General features: G+C 53.2%; 1 protein-coding gene across 2 annotated transcripts; it reads right to left on the reverse strand.

Moving 5' to 3' along the window:
- Positions 1-544: 544 nt before the first annotated feature.
- On the reverse strand, positions 545-24,076 carry BCL2L14 (BCL2 like 14). 2 transcript variants are annotated; one of them, XM_083180919.1, is made up of 6 exons: positions 23,279-24,076; positions 17,504-17,839; positions 11,299-11,439; positions 10,031-10,098; positions 2,896-3,162; positions 545-930 (listed from the first exon to the last, which is right to left on the reverse strand). In XM_083180919.1, exons 2-6 carry the CDS (start codon positions 17,814-17,816, stop codon positions 874-876), a joined length of 846 nt encoding a protein of 281 aa, XP_083037045.1. In that variant the 5' UTR covers positions 17,817-17,839; positions 23,279-24,076; the 3' UTR covers positions 545-873. The 2 variants fall into 2 exon arrangements, with proteins under 2 accessions (XP_083037045.1, XP_083037044.1); XM_083180918.1 differs by lacking the exon at positions 23,279-24,076 and adding an exon at positions 21,148-21,427.
- Positions 24,077-27,115: the final 3,039 nt, after the last annotated feature.

The raw sequence follows: 27,115 nt of genomic DNA on the forward strand, positions 1-27,115 counted from the left end.
ATAGTATGCGATGTTGATAATGCAGAGTTTTGTGTTCCAGGTATAATGTTGGGTGGCATTTCCCACAATGCATCTCTCCTATAAGGTGAGCGGTGTCTGGGCATCAGTAATTCTGCAATGAAGTGTTTTATATCTCTGCACTAATAGACAGTAAACCCACGGTCAGATTCTCCAGCACATCAGACCTTTGTCAGCCATTGTCCGGCCCCGACAGAGCCTGCAATGTGTTTGTATAGAATCTGGTCACAAATGGCGCAGAACAGATTTTAAATTTTCTTGTTTATTCATCCAAAATAATGTCGGCAAAGGTGTTGCCGTAACCGCATTTCCCACATTAGACCAGCCAGTCGCCGCTGCCACCTCCCATATAAAGGCAGAACGGTCCGCTCACGGAGGAGAGACAGCTGTAATGGCCTATCACAGAAGCTATAGGGGGAGGACCCAGCTCTGATGGACACACTGGGCGTTGTGGCATTGCCCTGCTTGGATAGAATCCTCTCCCATTGGTGGAGTCTCTTGGCGATTGCAGCAGCTTTTCCCCGATTTCCCGGTACGGTGCTTGTCTGATCCGACCATTGTGCAGCCTGCGGCTAATACAGACTGTCCTATACAAGTCTTCTATATAAGGCCGCAGGTCAGCTACAACGGAGAACGGGTCCCAAAATACTATTTTATACATTATAATAAGACATATGGAGGAGTCCAGCACCCCGTCCTCTGCTCGGCTCTCTTCTCCCAGAACTTTGGTCCTTTCCTGAGCGTAATAAATGGAAGAGGCGGATTCCCTGCAGGTTTTCTGGCATGAGCCGTCGGATTCGGCGTCTTCGGAGATCAGAAGATTTCCAATGGTGTCCGGATCCTGCTCCCGCCTGGTCATTCCACCTCCTCATCCTCCTCCTCCGGCTGTCCTGTAACCCCCATAACTTTCTCCTGAAATGAGATATAAAATCTGGTGTGAGACTGATTATCACTACTACATAAATAGCCTTGTCTCTGTTACTTTACTATTTAACCATCTATGCCACTGGTTCTCAAACTCGGTCCTCAGGACCCCACACAGATCACGTTTTCCAGGTCACCCAGCAGGTGCACAGGTGAATTGACGCATTTTAAAAGATCCACAGGTGGAGGTAATTATTTCACTTGCGATTCTGTGAGTAGACCTGCAAAACATGGGGACCGAGTTTGAGAACCTGCGATAGCAGCGCCACCTGGTGGTCAGACTTAAAAAAAAGTGCAATCACTTTATATGTAGGTCTCTTCTTGGCCGTTTGTGATCAGGGAATTGGACTTCTGTATAGAAGGGACTGATAATACACTTTATATTTTGGTGCTATATTTGGCGCCACCAAACAGATCATGTTTTCTATACTTTGCACAGAATCACAAGTGAAATATTTTATCTCCTTCTGTGGATCTTTTAATATGTGTCAGTGCACCTGCGACACCTGCTGGGTGACCTGGGAACTGTGTCAGTGAGTGATGACCGCACCTGCACCCCTTGTGGATGGCCTGGGAACTGTGCCAGTGAGTAATGAGTACACCTGTGCTCCTGCTGGGTGTCCTGGGAACTGTGCCAGTGAGTAATGAGTGCAGCTACTCCACTGCTGGGCATCCTGGGAAATATATCAGTAAGTAATCTGTGCACCTACAGGGTGTCTCAGGAACTGTGTCTGTAAGTAATGAGTACACCTGTTGGGCGACCTGGGAAATGTTTCAGTGAGTAATGAGTGCACCTGTGCCCCTGCAGGGAGACCTGGGAACTGTCAGTGAGTAATGAGTGCACCTGTGCCCCTGCAGGGAGACCTGGGAACTGTGTCAGTGAGTAATGAGTGCACCTGTGACCCTGCAGGGAGACCTGGGAACTGTGTCAGTGAGTAATGAGTGCACCTGTGCCCCTGCAGGGAGACCTGGGAACTGTGTCAGTGAGTAATGAGTGCACCTGTGCCCCTGCAGGGAGACCTGGGAACTGTGTCAGTGAGTAATGAGTGCACCTGTGACCCTGCAGGGAGACCTGGGAACTGTGTCAGTGAGTGATGACCGCACCTGCACCCCTTGTGGATGGCCTGGGAACTGTGCCAGTGAGTAATGAGTACACCTGTGCTCCTGCTGGGTGTCCTGGGAACTGTGCCAGTGAGTAATGAGTGCAGCTACTCCACTGCTGGGCATCCTGGGAAATATATCAGTAAGTAATCTGTGCACCTACAGGGTGTCTCAGGAACTGTGTCTGTAAGTAATGAGTACACCTGTTGGGCGACCTGGGAAATGTTTCAGTGAGTAATGAGTGCACCTGTGCCCCTGCAGGGAGACCTGGGAACTGTGTCAGTGAGTAATGAGTGCACCTGTGCCCCTGCAGGGAGACCTGGGAACTGTGTCAGTGAGTAATGAGTGCACCTGTGACCCTGCAGGGAGACCTGGGAACTGTGTCAGTGAGTAATGAGTGCACCTGTGCCCCTGCAGGGTGACCTGGGAACTGTGTCAGTGAGTAATGAGTGCACCTGTGACCCTGCAGGGAGACCTGGGAACTGTGTCAGTGAGTAATGAGTGCGCTTGTGCCCCTGCAGGGAGACCTGGGAACTTTGTCAGTGAGTAATGAGTGCACCTGTGCCCCTGCAGGGAGACCTGGGAACTGTGTCAGTGAGTAATGAGTGCACTTGTGCCCCTGCAGGGAGACCTGAGAACTGTGTCAGTGAGTAATGAGTGCACTTGTGCCCCTGCAGGGAGACCTGGGAACTGTGTCAGTGAGTAATGAGTGCACTTGTGCCCCTGCAGGGAGACCTGGGAACTGTGTCAGTGAGTAATGAGTACACCTGTCCTCCTGATTGGTGACCTTGGAAATTTGTCAGTGAGTAATGAGATTTCTATGCAGTAAAACATTTCCCTGCATCACCTTACCCATCCGCCTTGGCTTTGAATCCAGGGGGTGTAGTTTTCCTTGAGATAGCGAGCCCCAAACCCGAGCACTCTGTTCATGGGTTGATTATCTAGCGCAGTGAGCTTAGTGGTGGCGTGGATACACAGCGCTATTTTACTGGTCTGCTGCTGGTCCTCTGACTCCGCGGCCGGTGCCGTATCGGACACGTAACAGTCTGCTACTTTCCTGAAGAAGCCGTAAGACCAGGAGCTCTGGAGTTTCTGTGAAATGTTCTGATCTTTCATCATCTGGAAGACAAAACAACAATAGGAAAACTGTGCCAGACACGCCCTTCCCCAGGCACGCCCTGCGCCAGACACGCCCTTCCCCAGGCACACCCTGCGCCAGACACGCCCTTCCCCAGGCACACCCTGCGCCAGAGACGCCCTTCCCCAGACACACCCTGCGCCAGAGACGCCCTTCCCCAGGCACACCCTGCGCCAGAGACGCCCTTCCCCAGGCACACCCTGCGCCAGACACGCCCTTCCCCAGGCACACCCTGCGCCAGAGACGCCCTTCCCCTGGCACACCCTGCGCCAGAGACGCCCTTCCCCAGGCACACCCTGCGCCAGAGACGCCCATCCCCAGGCACACCCTGCGCCAGAGTCGCCCTTCCCCAGGCACATCCTGCGCCAGGCACGCCCTGCGCCAGAGACGCCCTTCCCCAGACACACCCTGCGCCAGAGACGCCCTTCCCCAGACACACCCTGCGCCAGACACGCCCTTCCCCAGGCACACCCTGCGCCAGAGACGCCCTTCCCCAGGCACACCCTGCGCCGGAGACGCCCTTCCCCAGGCACACCCTGCGCCGGAGACGCCCTTCCCCAGGCACACCCTGCGCCGGAGACGCCCTTCCCCAGGCACACCCTGCGCCGGAGACGCCCTTCCCCAGGCACGCCCTGCGCCAGAGACGCCCTTCCCCAGACACGCCCTGCGCCAGAGACGCCCTTCCCCAGGCAAGCCCTGCGCCAGAAACGCCCTTCCCCAGGCACGCCCTGCGCCAGAGACGCCCTTCCCCAGGCACACCCTGCGCCAGAGACGCCCTTCCCCAGGCACACCCTGCGCCAGAGACGCCCTTCCCCAGGCACACCCTGCGCCAGAGACGCCCTTCCCCAGGCACACCCTGCGCCAGAGACGCCCTTCCCCAGGCACACCCTGCGCCAGAGACGCCCTTCCCCAGACACGCCCTGCGCCAGAGACGCCCTTCCCCAGGCACGCCCTGCGCCAGAGACGCCCTTCCCCAGGCACGCCCTGCGCCAGAGACGCCCTTCCCCAGGCACACCCTGCGCCAGAGACGCCCTTCCCCAGGCACACCCTGCGCCAGAGACGCCCTTCCCCAGGCACACCCTGCGCCAGGCACGCCATGCGCCAGAGACGCCCTTCCCCAGACACACCCTGCGCCAGACACGCCCTTCCCCAGGCACACCCTGCGCCAGAGACGCCCTTCCCCAGGCACACCCTGCGCCAGAGACGCCCTTCCCCAGGCACACCCTGCGCCAGAGACGCCCTTCCCCAGGCACACCCTGCGCCAGGCACGCCCTGCGCCAGAGACGCCCTTCCCCAGACACACCCTGCGCCAGACACGCCCTTCCCCAGGCACGCCCTGCGCCAGAGACGCCCTTCCCCAGGCACGCCCTGCGCCAGAGACGCCCTTCCCCAGACACACCCTGCGCCAGACACGCCCTTCCCCAGGCACACCCTGCGCCAGAGACACCCTTCCCCAGACACATCCTGTGCCAGACACGCCCTTCCCCAGACACACCCTGCGCCAGAGACGCCCTTCCTCAGGCACACCCTGCGCCAGAGACGCCCTTCCTCAGGCACACCCTGCGCCAGAGACGCCCTTCCCCAGGAACACCCTGCGCCAGAGACGCCCTTCCCCAGACACACCCTGCGCCAGAGACGCCCTTCCCCAGACACACCCTGCGCCAGAGACGCCCTTCCCCAGGCACACCCTGCGCCAGAGACGCCCTTCCCCAGACACACCCTGCGCCAGAGACGCCCTTCACCAGACACGCCCTGCGCCAGAGACGCCCTTCACCAGACACGCCCTGCGCCAGAGACGCCCTTCCCCAGACACGCCCTGCGCCAGAGACGCCCTTCCCCAGGCACACCCTGCGCCAGAGACGCCCTTCCCCAGACACACCCTGCGCCAGAGACGCCCTTCCCCAGGCACACCCTGCGCCAGACACGCCCTTCCCCAGACACACCCTGCGCCAGACACGCCCTTCCCCAGACACACCCTGCGCCAGAGACGCCCTTCCCCAGGCACACCCTGCGCCAGAGACGCCCTTCCCCAGACACACCCTGCGCCAGAGACGCCCTTCCCCAGACACACCCTGCTCCAAAGACGCCCTTTCCCAGACACACCCTTCAAAAGACACGCCCTTCCCCAGGCACACCCTGCGCCACCCTTGTTCATGGAAAGCGGAGAGAGATAAAGCTCTAACCAATCAGCTCCTTACAGCCGATGGTGATATTGTGCTTCTGTCAATAAGGCCGCGTCATCACAATTTTACGTCGGCATTTCAGCTATAATTCATTGCAAATTTGGATTCACAAGTCATTGTCTATTACAGAGGTCTCCAACTTCCGTCCTCAAGCCGCCATTACAGTCCAGGTTGTAAGGATATCCATGGTTAGCCACCTGTTTAATAAACAAGGACTTGGGGGGGAACCAAAGTTTGCAGCATTGTGAATAAAGATCCCGAGAGAATCTGACTTTCCGGTGACAGTTTGGGAACACGTGAACAACACAGCTAAATATATACTGATTGCAGAGGTCAGGAGCTGGTCACATGACCAGTGACAGCTGAGAGTGAGTGGCAGTTGGGCAGGGCAGACTGAGGTGACAGTTGAGAGTGAGTAGCAGTTGGGCAGGACAGACTGAGGTGACAGTTGAGAGTGAGTGGCAGTTGGGCAGGGCAGACTGAGGTGACAGCTGAGAGTGAGTGGCAGTTGGGCAGGGCAGACTGAGGTGACAGTTGAGAGTGAGTGGCAGTTGGGCAGGGCAGACTGAGGTGACAGTTGAGAGTGAGTGGCAGTTGGGCAGGGCAGACTGAGGTGACAGTTGAGAGTGAGTGGCAGTTGGGCAGGGCAGACTGAGGTGACAGTTGAGAGTGAGTGGCAGTTGGGCAGGGCAGAATGAGGTGACAGTTGAGAGTGAGTGGCAGTTGGGCAGGGCAGACTGAGGTGACAGTTGAGAGTGAGTGTCAGTTGGGCAGGGCAGACTGAGGTGACAGTTGAGAGTGAGTGTCAGTTGGGCAGGGCAGACTGAGGTGACAGTTGAGAGTGAGTGTCAGTTGGGCAGGGCAGACTGAGGTGACAGTTGAGAGTGAGTGGGAGTTGGGCAGGGCAGACTGAGCTGACAGTTGAGAGTGAGTGGGAGTTGGGCAGGGCAGACTGAGGTGACAGTTGAGAGTGAGTGGCAGTTGGGCAGGGGAGACTGAGGTGATGAACAGAGCAGTGAGAATGGGCGCTGCTGTGTTACCACCGATGGAGGCTGTATGAGGCCACATCCCAGGGAGACCCCCAGTGCTGAGAGACAGGCAGTGACAGTGAGGTAGTCTACAATGTCTGCATCCACCGTGAGTAGTGGCAGAAGGAGCAATATGGAGAGCACCATAAGGACTCCAGCAGCCGGCAGTGAGAGGAGGCAGGTTATGAGGTAAACCTGGAGATCCTTATAAAGAGAGAGGCCGGGCCTAGCTGCAGTATGTGGGGACCCTGCACAGATATCAGGTAAAGGTATCACCGGCTGCAAGCCTGGGATATTACGGTGTCAGGCAGCTGCGTTACAGACAGAACTGAGCTTTAGCGGAAACAAATATGCTACGTCCTCATCTTTACGGCCATAACTTACACCAGTTACGTAAGCCGCTTCCAGAATAGCGCCATTGTCCCCTCGCGGTGTGCTGCGCTCGCCACAACTTTACTAAAGGCAATAGATGGTGGCGTGGACGGGTTGGGATCGTTTGGTCTACAGTATGTTGGTCGACACCATTAGGTCGACATGGAAAAAGGTTGACATGGTTCTAGGTCAACATGGGTCAAGGTCGACAGGACATTATGTCGACACACGCATTAGGTCGACAGTCAAAAAGTCAACATGGGGCTTTTCACAGTTTTTTTACCCGAATGTCGACACAGTTGACATGGACACAGTTTGAAGTGCACCACATCCCCACACACCGCTCGCTTCTCTCGCAATTGCCTTCGGGCATGGGGGCTCGCTGCGCTCGGCACACTATTTTATGAAATAACGCCTGTCAGCACATGTCGGCTCAAAGAAAACAGTGAAAAACCCCATGTTGACCTAGACACTGTCGACTTAATGACATGTCGACCTTGACCCATGTCGACCCAATGCTTGTTGACCACCATACTGTAGACCAAATGACCGTACCCCGCATGGACCCAGGTGTTGCTGCAAAGATGAGGAAGTACCACAAATATTTATAAAATTCTCAGCCGGAGTAACTTCTACAGGAACTGCACAGTCAGAGGTAACATTTAGTGGGGCAGATGTATTAAGCTTCAAAAAGTGATAACATGGAGAGTGATAAACCATCAGCTCTTACCTGTCATTTTTCAAACCCAGCCTGTAACATGGCAGTTAGGAGCTGATTTATCACTCTCCATTTTATCACTTTTTGAAGCTTGATACATCTGGCCCAAAGTGGAAGGAGATAACGCCCCAACCAATCAGCTGTGTTTGAATTATGACGGTTGGGAGTTGATTGGCTGCTGCGTTATCTCCAGGTTATCTCTTCTCCAGGCTTATTACATCTGCCCCACTGTCTGCAGCACATATCACTTAACTTTGTGAACAGACTTTTCGGCCACAGACAGAACCCAGCCCTGTGGATCTAATTGTTCAGAGATATCTATTCTAACGCGCAGACAGCTGAATTACCAGGAGTATAATGGACTTTCTCCCCACCGGAAATCTTAGAAATGTGCAACGTAAAAACTACAAACTGCACAAACTGCGCTGTGTAGGAAAGTTAGGAACTGTTTTATCGGGATCTTCCAAACGGTGACTATTTCTATCATCTTCTGATTTATTCTCTCTAACACCCCTTTCACACCAGAAAATGCAGGGACGCACTCGGGAATTACTCTTAATATAAATGTATTGACCTTCATAAAATAATCTATTAAGAAAACCAAGGGGTACATTATTGGAATCATACTAATAGTGCATTACAAACCCCCCCCCCCCCCCATGTTATCACACACTGACCCTGAAATCCCCCCCCCCCCCCCATGTTATCACACACTGACCCTGAAATCCCCGCCCATGTTATCACACACTGACCCTGAAATCCCCCCCGCCCCCATGTTATCACACACTGACACTGACCCCCCCATGTTATCACACACTGACCCTGAAATCCCCCCCGCCCCCATGTTATCACACACTGACACTGACCCCCCCCATGTTATCACACACTGACCCTGAAATCAACCCCCCCATGTTATCACACACTGACCCTGAAATCCCCCCCCCATGTTATCACACACTGAACCTGAAATCCCCCCACCCTTGTTATTACACACAGACCCTGAAATCCCCCCCCATGTTATCACACACTGACCCTGAAATCCCCCCATGTTATCACATACAGACCCCTAAATCCCCCCCCCTGTTATCACACACTGACCCTGAAATCCCCCCCCCCATGTTACCACACACTGACCCTGAAATCCCCCCCATGTTATCACACACTGACCCTGAAATCAACCCCCATGTTATCACACACAGACCCTGAAATCCCCCCCCTGTTATCACACACTGACCCTGAAATCCCCCCCATGTTATCACACGCTGACCCCAAAATCCCCCCCATGTTATCACACACAGACCCCGAAACCCCCCCCATGTTATCACACACTGACCCCGAAATCCCCCCCCCCATGTTATCACACACTGACTCTGAAATCCCCCCCCCATGTTATCACACACAGACCCCGAAATCTCCCCCCATGTTATCACACACAGACCCCGAAACCCCCCCCATGTTATCACACACTGACCCTGAAATCCCCCCCCATGTTATCACACACTGACCCTGAAATCCCCCCCTGTTATCACACACGGACCCTGAAATCCCCCCCATGTTATCACACACAGACCCTGAAATTCCCCCCCCCATGTTATCACACACTGACCCCGAAATCCCCCCCCATGTTATCACACACTGACCCTGAAATCCCCCCCATGTTATCACACACAGACCCTGAAATTCCCCCCCCCCATGTTATCACACACTGACCCCGAAATCCCCCCCCCCATGTTATCACACACTGACCCTGAAATCCCCCCCATGTTATCACACGCTAACCCTGAAATCCCCCCCACCCTTGTTATTACACACTGACCCTGAAATCCCCCCCCATGTTATCACACACTGACCCTGAAATTCCCCCCCCCCTGTTATCACACACTGACCCTTAAATCCCCCCCCATGTTATCACACACTGACACTGAAATCCCCCCCCCATGTTATCACACACTGACCCTGAAATCCCCCCCCCCATGTTATCACACACTGACCCTGAAATACCCCCCCCCCCCCATGTTACTACACACTGTCCTTGAACCCCCCCTTGTTATTACACACTGCCCCTGTGTTAGTTATTGTTCGCTGGTCACATGATTGTATGTTGTGTACGTGTCACTGCCAGCTGCAGCTATTTCCTCCCTGTGAAGGGGGAGGGAGCAGATGGAAAGGTCTACACTGCCAAGGTTAACAGTTAATAAGTCAACATTGAAAAAAAGCTGACACACGCAAATGGTCAACATTAAAAAAGGAGGGGTTGGCTTGGCGTCTCGCGCCACTACACCCGGCACACTTTACAGTCGATGTTAATGTCCCGCAATTTTTGTAATTAATTTTAAAAACGCCGTCTACCTTTACATGTCGGCCTATTGATTGTAAATGCATCAGCCAGATACCGAGGGGGTATCAAACCAACCAATCAGATCCTACCATTTTGCAGACACAGCCTGTAACATGGGGGTAGATGCTAAGTGGTCGGTACTTTATCTCTCTCCAAGGATTCATACACTATCCCCTGGGCATGGAATGAGGACCCCAGGACGTGTCTCACCTGCTCGTTCAAGGCGTCGCCCGACGACCGCAGAATCTCCACAATCTTCGCTATTAACTCATCTTCACCTGAAAAAGAGGGCGAGTCGTGAGGGCGAGACGCACCAATGGTGGAATGGACAAGGAACACAAAGTATCACACACCCTAACAAATATAGTAAGGGGCCAAATTACCAATGGGCCAAACAGGGCTGAAGCTCCAGACCGCCATCACGGGTGTGGTATGGGATCCCGACTGGCAGGACTCAGACAGCATGGCAAGGGCAAAAAAGCCCCTTGCGGGCCTATTCTATTCTCCCCCTATGGGGGTCGTGGCCCTCCACAAGGGAGAATAGCTGGTGGCTGTCGGGCACCCGGCAGTCGGCATTTTGACATTCGGGGTCGGGTAAATTACTGTCGGGATCCCGACGTCGGGTAAATGACTGTCGGGAACGCGTCCGGCACCCGCCATCACCAGGACCTGATAGTGAAGAGCCTGGCACTGACCACACCCCCACAGCACTGGCCACACCTCTCCCACTCCTAGCCCCAGGCCCTGCCCATGTGACCCTAACTCGCCTGGGATTTGCGCAGGTCTCATATATGGCCGGATCAGTGATTATCCTCCGGTTCCCACGGAATACAGTCCTAATACCTGCGCTGCGCAGTCATGGAGGGAGGAGCATGGCAAGCGGATGCAGTATACTAATTCAGGGGTCCGCGTACTCAGGTGTCGGCACTGACACCCCAAAAATGGGAAAAACTCGTGTCGGCCTTTCATTTGTTGACATTTTGCTTTTCAACTTGTGATGTCAGCTGCCCGTTACCCTGCTCCAGCCCCCTGTCCGCTCAGGCCCGCTCCCTCTGGAACGTACTGCTCGGCGAGTATGAATTCGGCTCCCAACAGATGGGTCTGATTTGGCCCCTACGTTGGTGCTGATACTAATAGTATAGTACTAACGCCTGATCATTGATACGGTTCCCCGTCTGTAATTGCGCCATTATGGTCATAGTATTGGTTTATCAATATCTGTGCGCTGAGCCTCCATCTCCTCTGTATAACGTCTATAGGATGGCGGCCATCAAGGGGAGGACTGCCTGGACTCCAGAAAGGGGGCCGGGATATAAAGGGGGCCCGGGACTGGGGCCCATCAGTTATAATTTGTCGTTACCAGCTCACATTTCCCTTGTAGCAAGGTAGAGGTAGAGTAGTACACCGGGGGTCTCACCAGCCACGCCGGGGGTCCGAGAAGAGAAGGGGCCCGCTCATATTGGGGTGAGAGCTCTTACCCTCTCCGTCCGCCTGGACACTGTTCATCCGACCCATGCTCCTGAACCCGTCCGCCCCCTGGCTGTGCGCGGTGATCCTCTGGATAATAGCTTGTACCCTCCGGGCGATGGCGCTGGTACGTTCCACATCTGGGTTCCCTCCTGCACACAGGTAACACTCGTTATATCAGCATCGCGTTATTAATGGCAGGAGCTCGTTATATAGTAACAAATAAACAACTTTAAATAAAATCGTCCAGATTCCCCCGTCACGCATCGCAGCACATCACGCAGCGCATCACACATCGCAGCACACATCGCAGCACACAGCACACATCGCATCACACAGCGCATCACACATCGCAGCACACAGCACACATCGCATCACACATCGCATCACACAGCGCATCACGCATTGCATCACACAGCGCATCACACATCGCAGCACGCAACGCATCACACATTGCATCACGCATCACACATCGCATCACACATCGCAGCACACAGCGCATCACGCAGCACACATCGCAGCACACATCGCAGCACACATCGCATCACATCACGCAGCGCATCACATCACACATCGCATCATGCAGCACACATCGCATCACATCACGCAGCGCATCACATCACACATCGCATCATGCAGCACACATTGCATCACGCAGCGCATCACGCAGCAAACATCGCATCACACATCGCATCATGCAGCACACATCGCATCACGCAGCACACATCGCATCACGCAGCGCATCATGCAGCACACATCGCATCACGCAGCACACATCGCATCACGCAGCGCATCACGCAGCAAACATCGCATCACGCATCGCATCACACAGCACACATCGCATCACACATCGCAGCACACATCGCATCACATCACATCACACATCGCATCATGCAGCACACATCGCATCACACAGCACACATCGCATCATGCAGCACACATCGCATCACGCAGCACACATCGCATCACGCAGCGCATCATGCAGCACACATCGCATCACGCAGCACACATCGCATCACGCAGCGCATCACGCATCACACATCGCATCACGCATCACACATCGCATCACGCATCACACATCGCAGCACACATCGCAGCACACATCGCATCACATCACGCAGCACACAGCACACATCGCATCACATCACGCAGCGCATCACATCACACATTGCATCATGCAGCACACATCGCATCACATCACGCAGCGCATCACATCACACATCGCATCATGCAGCACACATCGCATCACGCAGCAAACATCGCATCACACATCGCATCATGCAGCGCATCATGCAGCACACATCGCATCACGCAGCACACATCGCATCACGCAGCGCATCACGCAGCAAACATCGCATCACGCATCGCATCACACAGCACACATCGCATCACGCATCGCATCACACAGCACACATCGCATCACACATCGCAGCACACATCGCATCACATCACATCACACATCGCATCATGCAGCACACATCGCATCACGCATCGCATCACACAGCACACATCGTATCACACATCGCATCATGCAGCACACATCGCATCACGCAGCGCATCACGCAGCAAACATCGCATCACGCATCGCATCACGCAGCAAACATCGCATCACGCATCGCATCACACAGCACACATCGCATCACACATCGCAGCACACATCGCATCACATCACATCACACATCGCATCATGCAGCACACATCGCATCACGCATCGCATCACACAGCACACATCGTATCACACATCGCATCATGCAGCACACATCGCATCACGCAGCACACATCGCATCACGCAGCGCATCATGCAGCACACATCGCATCACGCAGCACACATCGCATCACGCAGCGCATCACGCAGCAAACATCGCATCACGCATCGCATCACACAGCACACATCGCATCACACATCGCAGCACACATCGCATCACGCAGCACACATCGCATCACATCACGCAGCGCATCACATCACACATCGCATCATGCAGCACACATCGCATCACGCAGCGCATCACGCAGCAAACATCGCATCACGCATCGCATCACACAGCACACATCGCATCACACATCGCATCACGCAGCGCATCACGCAGCACACATCGTATTACACATCGCAGCATACATCGCAGCACACATCGCATCACGCAGCACACATTGCATCACTCAGCACACATCGCAGCACACATCGCATCACGCAGCACACATCGCATCACACATCGCATCATGCAGCGCATCACACATCGCATCACGCAGCACACATCGCATCACGCAGCACACATCGCATCACGCATCACACATCGTAGTACACATCGCAGCATACATCGCAGCACACATCGCATCACGCAGCACACATTGCATCACGCAGCACACATCGCATCACGCAGCACACATCGCATCACGCATCACACAACGCATCACACATCGCATCATGCAGCGCAGCACACATCGCATCACGCAGCACACATCGCATCACATCACACATCGCATCATGCAGCACACATCGCATCACGCAGCGCATCACGCAGCAAACATCGCATCACGCATCGCATCACACAGCACACATCGCATCACACATCGCATCACGCAGCACACATCGCATCACATCACGCAGCGCATCACATCACACATCGCATCATGCAGCACACATCGCATCACGCAGCGCATCACGCAGCAAACATCGCATCACGCATCGCATCACACAGCACACATCGCATCACACATCGCATCATGCAGCACACATCGCATCACGCAGCACACATCGCATCACGCAGCGCATCACGCAGCACACATCGTAGTACACATCGCAGCATACATCGCAGCACACATCGCATCACGCAGCACACATTGCATCACGCAGCACACATCGCATCACGCATCACACATCGCATCACACATCGCATCATGCAGCGCAGCACACATCGCATCACGCAGCACACATCGCATCACGCAGCACACAGCACATCGCATCACGCATCACACATCGCATCACACATCGCATCACATCACGCAGCACACAGCACATCGCATCACACATCGCATCACACATCGCATCACGCAGCACACATCGCATCACACAGCACATCGCATCACGCATCACACATCGCATCACACATCGCATCACGCAGCACACATCGCATCACGCAGCGCATCATGCAGCACACATCGCATCACGCAGCGCATCACGCAGCAAACATCGCATCACGCATCGCATCACACAGCACACATCGCATCACACATCGCAGCACACATCACATCACATCACACATCGCATCATGCAGCACACATCGCATCACGCATCGCATCACACAGCACACATCGCATCACACATCGCATCATGCAGCACACATCGCATCACGCAGCACACATCGCATCACGCAGCGCATCATGCAGCACGCATCGCATCACGCAGCACACATCGCATCACGCAGCGCATCATGCAGCACGCATCGCATCACGCAGCACACATCGCATCACACATCGCATCACGCAGCACACATCGCATCACATCACGCAGCGCATCACATCACACATCGCATCATGCAGCACACATCGCATCACGCAGCGCATCATGCAGCACGCATCGCATCACGCATCGCATCACACAGCACACATCGCATCACACATCGCATCATGCAGCACACATCGCATCACGCAGCACACATCGCATCACGCAGCGCATCACGCAGCACACTTCGTAGTACACATCGCAGCATACATCGCAGCACACATTGCATCACGCAGCACACATTGCATCACGCAGCACACATTGCATCACGCAGCACACATCGCATCACGCATCACACATCGCATCACAAATCGCATCATGCAGCGCAGCACACATCGCATCACGCAGCACACATCGCATCACGCAGCACACAGCACATCGCATCACGCATCACACATCGCATCACACATCGCATCACATCACGCAGCACACAGCACATCGCATCACACATCGCATCACACATCGCATCACGCAGCACACATCGCATCACACAGCACATCGCATCACACATCGCATCACACATCGCATCACGCATCGCATCACGCAGCACACATCGCATCACGCAGCACACATCGCATCACACAGCACACATCGCATCACACAGCACACATCGCATCACACAGCACACCACGCAGCACACATCGCATCACGCAGCACACATCGCATCCCACATTGCATCCCACATTGCATCACGCAGCACACATCGCATCACACATCACACATCGCATCACACATCGCATCCCACATCACACATCGCATCACGCAAACATCACATCACGCAGCGCATCACATCACACATCGCATCATGCAGCACACATCGCATCACGCAGCGCATCACGCAGCAAACATCGCATCACGCATCGCATCACACAGCACACATCGCATCACACATCGCATCATGCAGCACACATCGCATCACGCAGCACACATCGCATCACGCAGCGCATCACGCAGCACACATCGTAGTACACATCGCAGCATACATCGCAGCACACATCGCATCACGCAGCACACATTGCATCACGCAGCACACATCGCATCACGCATCACACATCGCATCACACATCGCATCATGCAGCGCAGCACACATCGCATCACGCAGCACACATCGCATCACGCAGCACACAGCACATCGCATCACGCATCGCATCACACATCGCATCACATCACGCAGCACACAGCACATCGCATCACACATCGCATCACACATCGCATCACGCAGCACACATCGCATCACACAGCACATCGCATCACGCATCACACATCGCATCACACATCGCATCACGCAGCACACATCGCATCACGCAGCGCATCACACATCGCATCACGCAGCACACATCGCATCACGCAGCGCATCACGCAGCAAACATCGCATCACGCATCGCATCACACAGCACACATCACATCACACATCGCAGCACACATCGCATCACATCACATCACACATCACATCATGCAGCACACATCGCATCACGCATCGCATCACACAGCACACATCGCATCACACATCGCATCATGCAGCACACATCGCATCACGCAGCACACATCGCATCACGCAGCGCATCATGCAGCACGCATCGCATCACGCAGCACACATCGCATCACGCAGCGCATCACGCAGCACGCATCGCATCACGCAGCACACATCGCATCACGCAGCGCATCACGCAGCAAACATCGCATCACGCATCGCATCACACATCGCATCACGCAGCACACATCGCATCACATCACGCAGCGCATCACATCACACATCGCATCATGCAGCACACATCGCATCACGCAGCGCATCATGCAGCACGCATCGCATCACGCATCGCATCACACATCGCATCACACATCGCATCATGCAGCACACATCGCATCACGCAGCACACATCGCATCACGCAGCGCATCACGCAGCACACTTCGTAGTACACATCGCAGCATACATCGCAGCACACATCGCATCACGCAGCACACATTGCATCACGCAGCACACATCGCATCACGCATCACACATCGCATCACAAATCGCATCATGCAGCGCAGCACACATCGCATCACGCAACAGATCGCATCACGCAGCACACAGCACATCGCATCACGCATCACACATCGCATCACACATCGCATCACATCACGCAGCACACAGCACATCGCATCACACATCGCATCACACATCGCATCACGCAGCACACATCGCATCACACAGCACATCGCATCACACATCGCATCACACATCGCATCACGCAGCACACATCGCATCACGCAGCACACATCGCATCACGCAGCACACATCGCATCACGCAGCACACATCGCATCACACAGCACACATCGCATCACGCAGCACACATCGCATCACGCAGCACACATCGCATCCCACATTGCATCCCACATTGCATCACGCAGCACACATCGCATCACACATCACACATCGCATCACACATCGCATCCCACATCACACATCGCATCACGCAAACATAAAACACAACAGGGGATCAGGCTGGCCATAGCTTATTGTAGGCATGTCCACCCTTGGCCCTCCAACAAGTCCCAGCATGCCTTGCCACAATTTTGCTATTAGGGAATTCTAAAACTATTGCAAGGCATGCTGGGATGTGTAGTTTCACAACAGCTGGAGGGCCCAGGTTGGACATGCCTTACTTATTGGTTGCTATAGGCAACGTCTCCAAATAAGTGGAAATGTGTTATTAACCCCTTCACATCAGTCACCTGGTGCGCTGCGTACTTTACACTCCATATCTCTTGGGGGTCGCAGACATTGGGGGATCACCCATTTAGGCAGCCTCTTCTTCTTCTTCTTCTTTTTTCGGGGGGTACGGTCTTTCACAGCACCGTTACGGTCTTCCCCATTACAGGTGACTTCGTCTGCCTCCTGCCCGGGAGTCTTCTTACCGATAAGGTTCTGGTATTTACTGGCGGACATCGTCCTTTGTGCATACGCCATCATCACCCTGTACTCCATAGTGGTCTCCTCCTCGTGGAGAGGGATCTCGTCCATCCCGCTCTCTTGCACCGAAACCATTGTGCCGGAGCACGGGACAGCGACTGGAAGACACAATGAAAGTGTTATGGTCTATATGCAAGACTGCCAAGGAGGGGTTAAGAGGTGGTGAGGGGGGGGGGCATACAGCCTGGCAGGGGCGGCACTGCCACAGGCTCCGGTGTCAGCACCCACTGCAGGTCACCTGGGGGTTATACAGCCTGGTAGGCACGGCATTGCCACAGACTCCGGTGTCAGCACCCACTGCAGGTCATCCAGCCTAGCAGGGGTGGCACTGCCACAGGCTTCGGTGTCAGCACCCACTGCAGGTCACCCGGGGGTCATACAGCCTGGCAGGGGCGGCACTGCCACAGGCTCCGGTGTCAGCACCCACTGCAGGTCACCCGGGGGTTATACAGCCTGGCAGGCACGGCATTGCCACAGGCTCCTTTGTCAGCACCCACTGCAGGTCACCCGGGGGTCATACAGCCTGGCAGGGGCAGCACTGCCACAGGCTCCGGTGTCAGCACCCATTGCAGGTCATCCGGGGGTTATACAGCCTAGCAGGGGTGGCACTGCCACAGGCTTCGGTGTCAGCACCCACTGCAGGTCACCCGGGGGTCATACAGCCTGGCAGGGGCGGCACTGCCACAGGCTCCGGTGTCAGCACCCACTGCAGGTCATCCGGGGGTTATACAGCCTAGCAGGGGTGGCACTGCCACAGGCTCCGGTGTCAGCACCCACTGCAGGTCACCCGGGGGTCATACAGCCTGGCAGGGTGACAGGCTCCAGCACCCACTGCAGGTCACCTCATAGTTGCCTTCCTAAAATAGCAGCAATCTCCCGGATTTCACCAAACCCACATTACACGGCGATTACAGGTTTTTTTTGTGGGGGGGGGGAGGGGAGACAAAAAATAAAAAAGTACGAGAAATATACATTCAATTGGAATCATCATTACCATTTCCCTGCATTGGTTATTATAAGGCACAATCCCTATGGCTACATATTATAGAAGATTTCTCCTGACCACTTCTATGGAACCACGTGTCCGACACAATACATGGACAAGTCCTGACACGTATCTGTGTATAATCTACAACAGGAGATCTTACTGACTGCTCTGGGGCTCATCTACATTGGGACGGAAGTAGTTTTATCACACGCCTCTCAGATGTAGTAGTGCACATCCGCGCTTGTAGGTGCCACCTTCCAGGGCCTGCCCAAGGGCCCCCCAATTCTGGTGCCTCCTTTATAATGTCCATGAAAAACTTACTGAAAACTCGGTAAGTAGGGTTAAATTGCATTTGGACGTTATTGCATAGACACCACATTTATTGTCACATATAATATGCTGAGATAGAAGAAAATAAGTATCACTCCGGCCAAAGGGCCCCTAGGCAGGAGGCACTGACACCTTGGGCCCCCCACTTAATCTGATTCTGGTCCATATATGGCGCGAGACACGCCCTGTGGGTGGAGCATGACACTCCCCCTCAATGGGGCACTGTACAAAATTCTAATACCAACTGTAATCTCTCCGAAACTAGTTTTCAAAAGTATGTAACGTCACCTGTATGTTACACAGCCTGAGAGGGGCGCCATTGCCGGTCACCCAGGGGTTATATTGCAGGTCACCAAGCGGTTAATTTCTCTACCCTCAAAAGGGAAGTGAGACAAGGACTAATTATAGCCTCAGTAACAGCTGGATATAGAACACAGATGTCCTGACCCAGGGGGGCACTGATCCAGTACAGGGTGATTTCTGTCTGCGTCTCACAGCGACTGGATCCCGGAGGTGGGTACCGCACAGAGACCAGATCCATGCAGTCACGATGGGCATTTCTGGGTGGTAACTGTGGGAGGGGGATGTAGCCAGATGTGGGGGTGTCGCTGCCAGCGACTGTGTCTAAGCATGCACTGACGACCATCGCCAGCACCATTAGAGTAAAGTTGCAGTCGCTAAGGCGATAGCGCCAGTTCTGAATCAGCCCCAGGGAGTTACAGAACCATAAAGAGTAACATCATCTGCATAGAGACCTGCGATTGGCCACAGATACGCCCCACATGACCCATCCTCAGGGCGGGATTAAGGTCTGTGGGGGCTCTGGACAACAGACTTGTGGGGGCCCCCTATCAATAACAGTGATATAATGGCGGTTATAACAATAAGTATAACTTATCCATCAGCTCCGTGACTGGGATCAATTCCAAATCACACTTTACAAAATGTACCCTAATGTTCCGAATATCCTGAATACATTATATACTATAGTAACAATATATATATATTTTTTTCCTAAAGGTTGAAATGAACATAACATTAATCAGAAATACACTCTATACCAGGCATGTCTCCAGCTGTTGTGAGACTACACATCCCAGCATGCCTTGCCATAGTTTTAGCATTCCCTAATAGCAAAACTGTGGCAAGGCATGATGGGACTTGTAGTTTCGCAACAGCTGGAGGGCCATAGTTTGGACATGCTTGGTCTATACATTGTTAATGTGGTAAATGACTGCACTAGCTACAAACGTCTGGGTTTTAATGGAATATCTGCATAGGTGTACAGAGGCCCATTCCCGCCAACCATCACACTACACCCCAACATGTCCGGGAGGGCGAGGTAAGAAACTTTGCCCAGTTTATGAGCAGGAAGTGTGTCAGGGACTATATGTATGGTACAACAGAGTTAATATTCTACCTGTCTTCCAGGATCTCCTCACACACCTGGCGCCCCCACCCCCCACCCCGGATCTCTTACTTGCAAAACATATTTTTCTAGAAGGGACACAAGTGTCAGGTTTTGCACAAGTCCCCGGCACCAGTCGTGAAACCCTGAGAAAATAGGGGTCACTTCTAAAGGGGGTCCTGATGTTCCACCCAGTTTTCCAAAATACCCCCAGTCTCAGGCCCTCAGGATATAAGGGCCTGACTTACGCTGGGTAAAAGTGGGGTGTGGAGAAGCCATTTGTAACCAGATATTTTAGGTCTCAGACAGATGTCAGTAAAGCTCGGAGATCTCTATACTGTGACACCTGGCTATATACAAAGGCTACTTGTTACCAGCAACCCAAATGTGTCTCCCAGACCCCCGATTCCCAAATCTAGCCCTCGGAACACATCGTCAATGCCGTGTTTTCCATATCTCCTTGCTGGAGCTCAGCTGCACTCATTACTCACTGACACATTTTAAAAGATCCACAGGTGGTGCTGATTATTTCTCTGGCGACTCTGCAAAGAGAGCCAGAAAACATGCCCTGCTGTCAGTGCGTTCCCAGGGCCTGTTCCTACATTACCTCAGCTCTGTGTAACTCGCAGTTCAGCAGTTCCTGACCTGTGCAGCCAGGAAGTCTCTGCAGAGTATATTACCTGTTCCTGTGTACGCCGCGGCCTCCGGGAGATAGGAGACACCGGGGAAAGCCTCAGCTGGAAGTGTTTCGGAATAAGATGTGTCGGTAGGAGATGATGGGAGTAGCTGGAAATCCGGAAGGTTTAACTCTCACGGACAGTGACAGCTCCAGTGCCCCTTCACAGTGTGTGTGATGTGCTCTGTCACAATCACACCATGTAAGCTTGAAGCCACACCCTGTGGGGTCAGAGCTGGTGTGACTGTGTACTCACAGGGGAAATTCCGGGCTTTCCCCTGTCCATATGGAAGGCAGCCCTGGATCCAGCGTCACAGAAGGTGGCCTTTCGGGGAGGGAGTGAGAGATCACTGTTAATAAGTGGCTGTTGATATTTACTATTGGTGTACATAGGAAAAGGGGCTCCAGCCTGCACCCCCAGATGCTTGTAATGAGAGGTGCTACCGTGCTGAGATTTACCTGCATTAGAGGGGGTGGGGGGTGCAATCATTACGTCTCATTCATATATATATATATTTATATTACTCCAATATGCTGGCACTCGAATAGATAAAGTCACAAGAGGTGCCTTCCCAAAAATACAAGAGATTCCAGCTGGGGGGCGGCACTCAAACCAAAGAAGTCAATTCAGTCAAATGAACATGAAAAAACAAAGTGTATTATAGCGCCAAGCGCTTTCGGGAAATATCCCCGTCCTCAGGGCATCAATACGCGGGAGAGAAACCCCGTTTTCATGAGCCGACTTGTGCCGACGGGCGTTTTTTTCAAACCCTACCATCCAATAGGGAATGGAGGGAGAATATATCAGTGTGCCGCTTGCAGCGAGCCACACGAGGGGACGGGGGCACTGATATGGTGTCCATGTCGACTGACGTGAAAAGTTGGGTAGAAAGAAAAATGGGAAAAACTCATGTCGACCTTTTGACCGTACATTGTTTATCTAATATTTGTGTCAACCTTACCCATGTCGACCTATAGATTGTAAGCTTGCGAGCAGGGCCCTCATACCTTTGACTGTCTGTTTGTTGTATCACTGTCTCCTATTTAAAGCTCAATGAAATCTGCTGCTATATAAGAAACTGTTAAGAAATAAATGGATTAAGAGTCAATCTGCTCCAAAAACAGGTTTGTTTATTTGTTTTTACTGCATTCTTTCTTTAGTGCTTCCCGCCCATTATCTCATGAGTAAATATACAGTGCAACCAACACGGAATCGTTAGTAGATGGCGCCACCTTGTGGTATACTGGGGATTTGTAGATGGCGCCACCTTGTGGTATACTGAGGATTAATCGATGGCGCCACCTTGTGGTATACGGGGGATTAGTAGATGGCGCCACATTGTGGTATACTGAGGATTAGTAGATGGCGCCACCTTGTGGTACACTGCAGATTTTTGTCTCTATGACAAAAGTAGGGAAAGCTGTGAGACAACATCATTATTTACAGTTTCTTATATAGCGCAGCACATCATTGGTTGAGTATAGGTGGGATAATCACAGGAAAGCGTAAAGGGTGTGGTCAATGCAAAATGGAGGTAACCCTGCATCTGGTACCCGCAATCGGCCCCTGCTGCGACCCCACAGGTTATTGGGACTAAGCCAAGGTGCGTACACACAGGGGCGATTTTGTGCAAAATTGCGGGAAATATGGTCGCTGAGCGACCATATTGCCCGCAATTAGAGTGTGCACCGTCGATATATCGCCGGGTGCGCGCTCCCGTTTTTGCCCCTGTGGTGATCGCTGGTCGCAGGAACATGCTCCTGCGACCAGCTGATTACCACTGCTGGGCTCCCCCCGGCAGTTTCTTTTTCATCAGCGACCATCTCTTGTCGCTGATGTAAAGTAGAAACTGAGCAATATATCTCCCCCGTGTGTACACAGCACTAGCGGTCTATTTAACAAGCAAAATATTATTAAAATCATGCAAAGTGGAACATGTGCACATGCTGAAGAGATGCATACAATATCCCGACATTCCGATATGGAGAATCCACAAAGAGGATCCATAATTCACACCCCCCCAGCCTAAACCTAAGCCCCCCTTCCCAGACCCTTATCTGTGGCAGATCTTTTTGTTACATAAGGTTCATCCCAAAAACATTCCTGAGCCCCAAGAGTTTGTACCCTCGTTTACCTCCCTGTATTCGACCGACCGCTCTTTCATATTTTTATATCAACCATTGAGATTTTTTCTTCAATTATCTCCCAACAACGTCACATTCCACAAAGGTTGGTGCCAGAGAGGGCTCGTTATACGCGCGGGATGTTATCTGCGTCATCTCAGGAGCGTATCCCAATTGCCAGAGTTGGTTGGTTGTGAAGCGTGTCGCTTCCTATGCCCGGTGCTGTGCGACACATGATTTACCACTCTGCAGACTGTTAGCATTGAGATAATCCAGATAAATATATCGGCAAAATCTGCAGAGGAAACGGTAACTGAAATAACATTTATCATGTGGTACGAGTCACGTACAAGTGTGCAGTCACACTGTGTTGTGTGAGTCAATCAGAGCAGCAGTTCCACACCCACACAGGATTATTTTCACTTCAGTAAATGTAAGAATTCAATTGGTCATCATTTGGCGTAGCTACAAAACAGTAACTCTTTTCAAAATATCTCTGGAGGGAAAACAAGTATGGCTGTCAGACAGTCACTTCGCTAGAGAAACACAGGCTCCCTGTGATGTAAGAGGGGGTGGGAGAGGAGAATTTCACAGTGCAGACAGTCAGGTGTTCCTAAACCCCTCTTATCATTAGATCATGTGATTGTGGTTACCATGGTAACCATGAGGCACTATATAGAATTTTCTATAACATTTCTCCCTCATTAGCAATGTACTATGCTAGAATGACTGGGCGCACACCTGTACAATGTTCGGGATATTACTGCTGGGCGCACACCTGTACAATGGTCTGGAAATTACTGCTGGGCGCACACCTGTACAATGGTCAGGATATTACTGCTGCCTGCACACCTGTACAATGGTCGGGACATTACTGCTGCCTGCACACCTGTACAATGGTCGGGAAATTACTGCTGGGCGCACACCTGTACAATGGTCGGGACATTACTGCTGGGCGCACACCTGTACAATGGTCGGGAAATTACTGCTGGGCGCACACCTGTACAATGGTCGGGACATTACTGCTGGGCACACACCTGTACAATGGTCTGGAAATTACTGCTGGGCGCACACCTGTACAATGGTCGGGATATTACTGCTGGGCGCACACCTGTACAATGGTCGGGATATTACTGCTGGGCGCACACCTGTACAATGGTCTGGAAATTACTGCTGGGCGCACACCTGTACAATGGTCGGGATATTACTGCTGGGCGCACACCTGTACAATGGTCTGGAAATTACTGCTGGGCGCACACCTGTACAATGGTCGGGATATTACTGCTGGGCGCACACCTGTACAATGGTCAGGATATTACTGCTGGGCGCACACCTGTACAATGGTCGGAACATTACTGCTGCCTGCACACCTGTACAATGGTCGGGATATTACTGCTGGGCGCACACCTGTACAATGGTCGGAACATTACTGCTGCCTGCACACCTGTAATGGTCTGAACATTACTGCTGGGCTCACACCTGTACAATGGTCGGGACATTACTGCTGGGCGCACACCTGTACAATGGTCGGGACATTACTGCTACCTGCACACCTGTACAATGGTCGGGAAATTACTGCTGGACTCACACCTGTACAATGTTCGGGATATTACTGCTGGACGCACACCTGTACAATGGTCGGGACATTACTGCTGGGCGCACACCTGTACAATGGTCGGTATATTACTGCTGCCTGCACACCTGTACAATAGTCGGGACATTACTGCTGGGCACACACCTGTACAATGGTCGGGACATTACTGCTGGGCGCACACCTGGACAATGGTCGGGACATTACTGCTGGGCGCACACCTGTACAATGGTCGGGACATTACTGCTACCTGCACACCTGTACAATGGTTGGGAAATTACTGCTGGACTCACACCTGTACAATGGTCAGGATATTACTGCTGGACGCACACCTGTACAATGGTCGGGACATTACTGCTGGGCGCACACCTGTACAATGGTCGGGACATTACTGCTGGGCGCACACCTGTACAATGGTCGGGACGTTACTGCTGGGCGCACACCTGTACAATGGTCGGGACGTTACTGCTGGGCGCACACCTGTACAATGGTCGGGATATTACTGCTGGGCACACACCTGTACAATGGTCGGGACATTACTGCTGGGCGCACACCTGTACAATGGTCGGGATATTACTGCTGGGCACACACCTGTACAATGGTCGGAACATTACTGCTGGGCACACACCTGTACAATGGTCGGGACATTACTGCTGCCTGCACACCTGTACAATGGTCGGGACATTACTGCTGCCTGCACACCTGTACAATGGTCAGGACGTTACTGCTGGGCGCACACCTGTACAATGGTCGGGACATTACTGCTGCCTGCACACCTGTACAATGGTCAGGACGTTACTGCTGGGCGCACACCTGTACAATGGTCGGCACATCGCTGCTGGGCGCACACCTGTACAATGGTCAGGACATTACTGCTGGGCGCACACCTGTACAATGGTCGGGACATTACTGCTGGGCGCACACCTGTACAATGGCCGGAACATTACTGCTGGGCGCACACCTGTACAATGGTCGGGACATTACTGCTGGGCGCACAACTGTACAATGGTCGGGACATTACTGCTACCTGCACACCTGTACAATGGTCGGGAAATTACTGCTGGACTCACACCTGTACAATGTTCGGGATATTACTGCTGGACGCACACCTGTACAATGGTCGGGACATTACTGCTGGGCGCACACCTGGACAATGGTCGGGACATTACTGCTACCTGCACACCTGTACAATGGTCGGGATATTACTGCTGGGTGCACACCTGTACAATGGTCGGGATATTACTGCTGGGTGCACACCTGTACAATGATCGGGACATTACTGCTGCCTGCACACCTGTACAATGGTCGGGCCATTACTGCTGGGCGCACACCTGTACAATGATCGGGACGTTACTGCTGCCTGCACACCTGTACAATGGTCGGGACGTTACTGCTGGGCACACACCTGTACAATGGTCAGGACATTACTGCTGGGCGCACACCTGTAAATGGTCAGGACATTACTGTTGGGCGCACACCTGTACAATGGTCGGAACATTACTGTTGGGCGCACACCTGTACAATGGTCGGAACATTACTGCTGCCTGCACACCTGTACAATGGTCGGGATATTACTGCTGGGTGCACACCTGTACAATGGTCGGGACATTACTGCTGGGCACACACCTGTACAATGGTCAGGACGTTACTGCTGGGCGCACACCTGTACAATGGTCGGCACATCACTGCTGGGCGCACACCTGTACAATGGTCGGGACATTACTGCTGGGCACACACCTGTACAATGGTCGGGACATTACTGCTGCCTGCACACCTGTACAATGGTCAGGACGTTACTGCTGGGCGCACACCTGTACAATGGTCGGCACATCGCTGCTGGGCGCACACCTGTACAATGGTCAGGACATTACTGCTGGGCGCACACCTGTACAATGGTCGGGACATTACTGCTGGGCGCACACCTGTACAATGGCCGGAACATTACTGCTGGGCGCACACCTGTACAATGGTCGGGACATTACTGCTGGGCGCACAACTGTACAATGGTCGGGACATTACTGCTACCTGCACACCTGTACAATGGTCGGGAAATTACTGCTGGACTCACACCTGTACAATGTTCGGGATATTACTGCTGGACGCACACCTGTACAATGGTCGGGACATTACTGCTGGGCGCACACCTGGACAATGGTCGGGACATTACTGCTACCTGCACACCTGTACAATGGTCGGGATATTACTGCTGGGTGCACACCTGTACAATGGTCGGGATATTACTGCTGGGTGCACACCT

This window comes from Crinia signifera, chromosome 4 (genome assembly GCF_055691185.1).
Source record: "Crinia signifera chromosome 4, ASM5569118v1, whole genome shotgun sequence".
NCBI lineage: Eukaryota > Metazoa > Chordata > Amphibia > Anura > Myobatrachidae > Crinia > Crinia signifera.

Bases quoted from the DNA above. Each gene is read 5' to 3' on its own strand.
- BCL2L14 (XM_083180919.1), bottom strand. From the start codon at position 17,816: ATGGTTTCGGTGCAAGAGAGCGGGATGGACGAGATCCCTCTCCACGAG. The intron at 10,099-11,298 runs GTAAGAGCTCTC...CCTCTTTTTCAG, and splicing joins TGTCCAGGCGGACGGAGAGG to GTGAAGATGAGTTAATAGCG. The intron at 3,163-10,030 runs GTGAGACACGTC...TTTGTCTTCCAG, and splicing joins GCGACGCCTTGAACGAGCAG to ATGATGAAAGATCAGAACAT.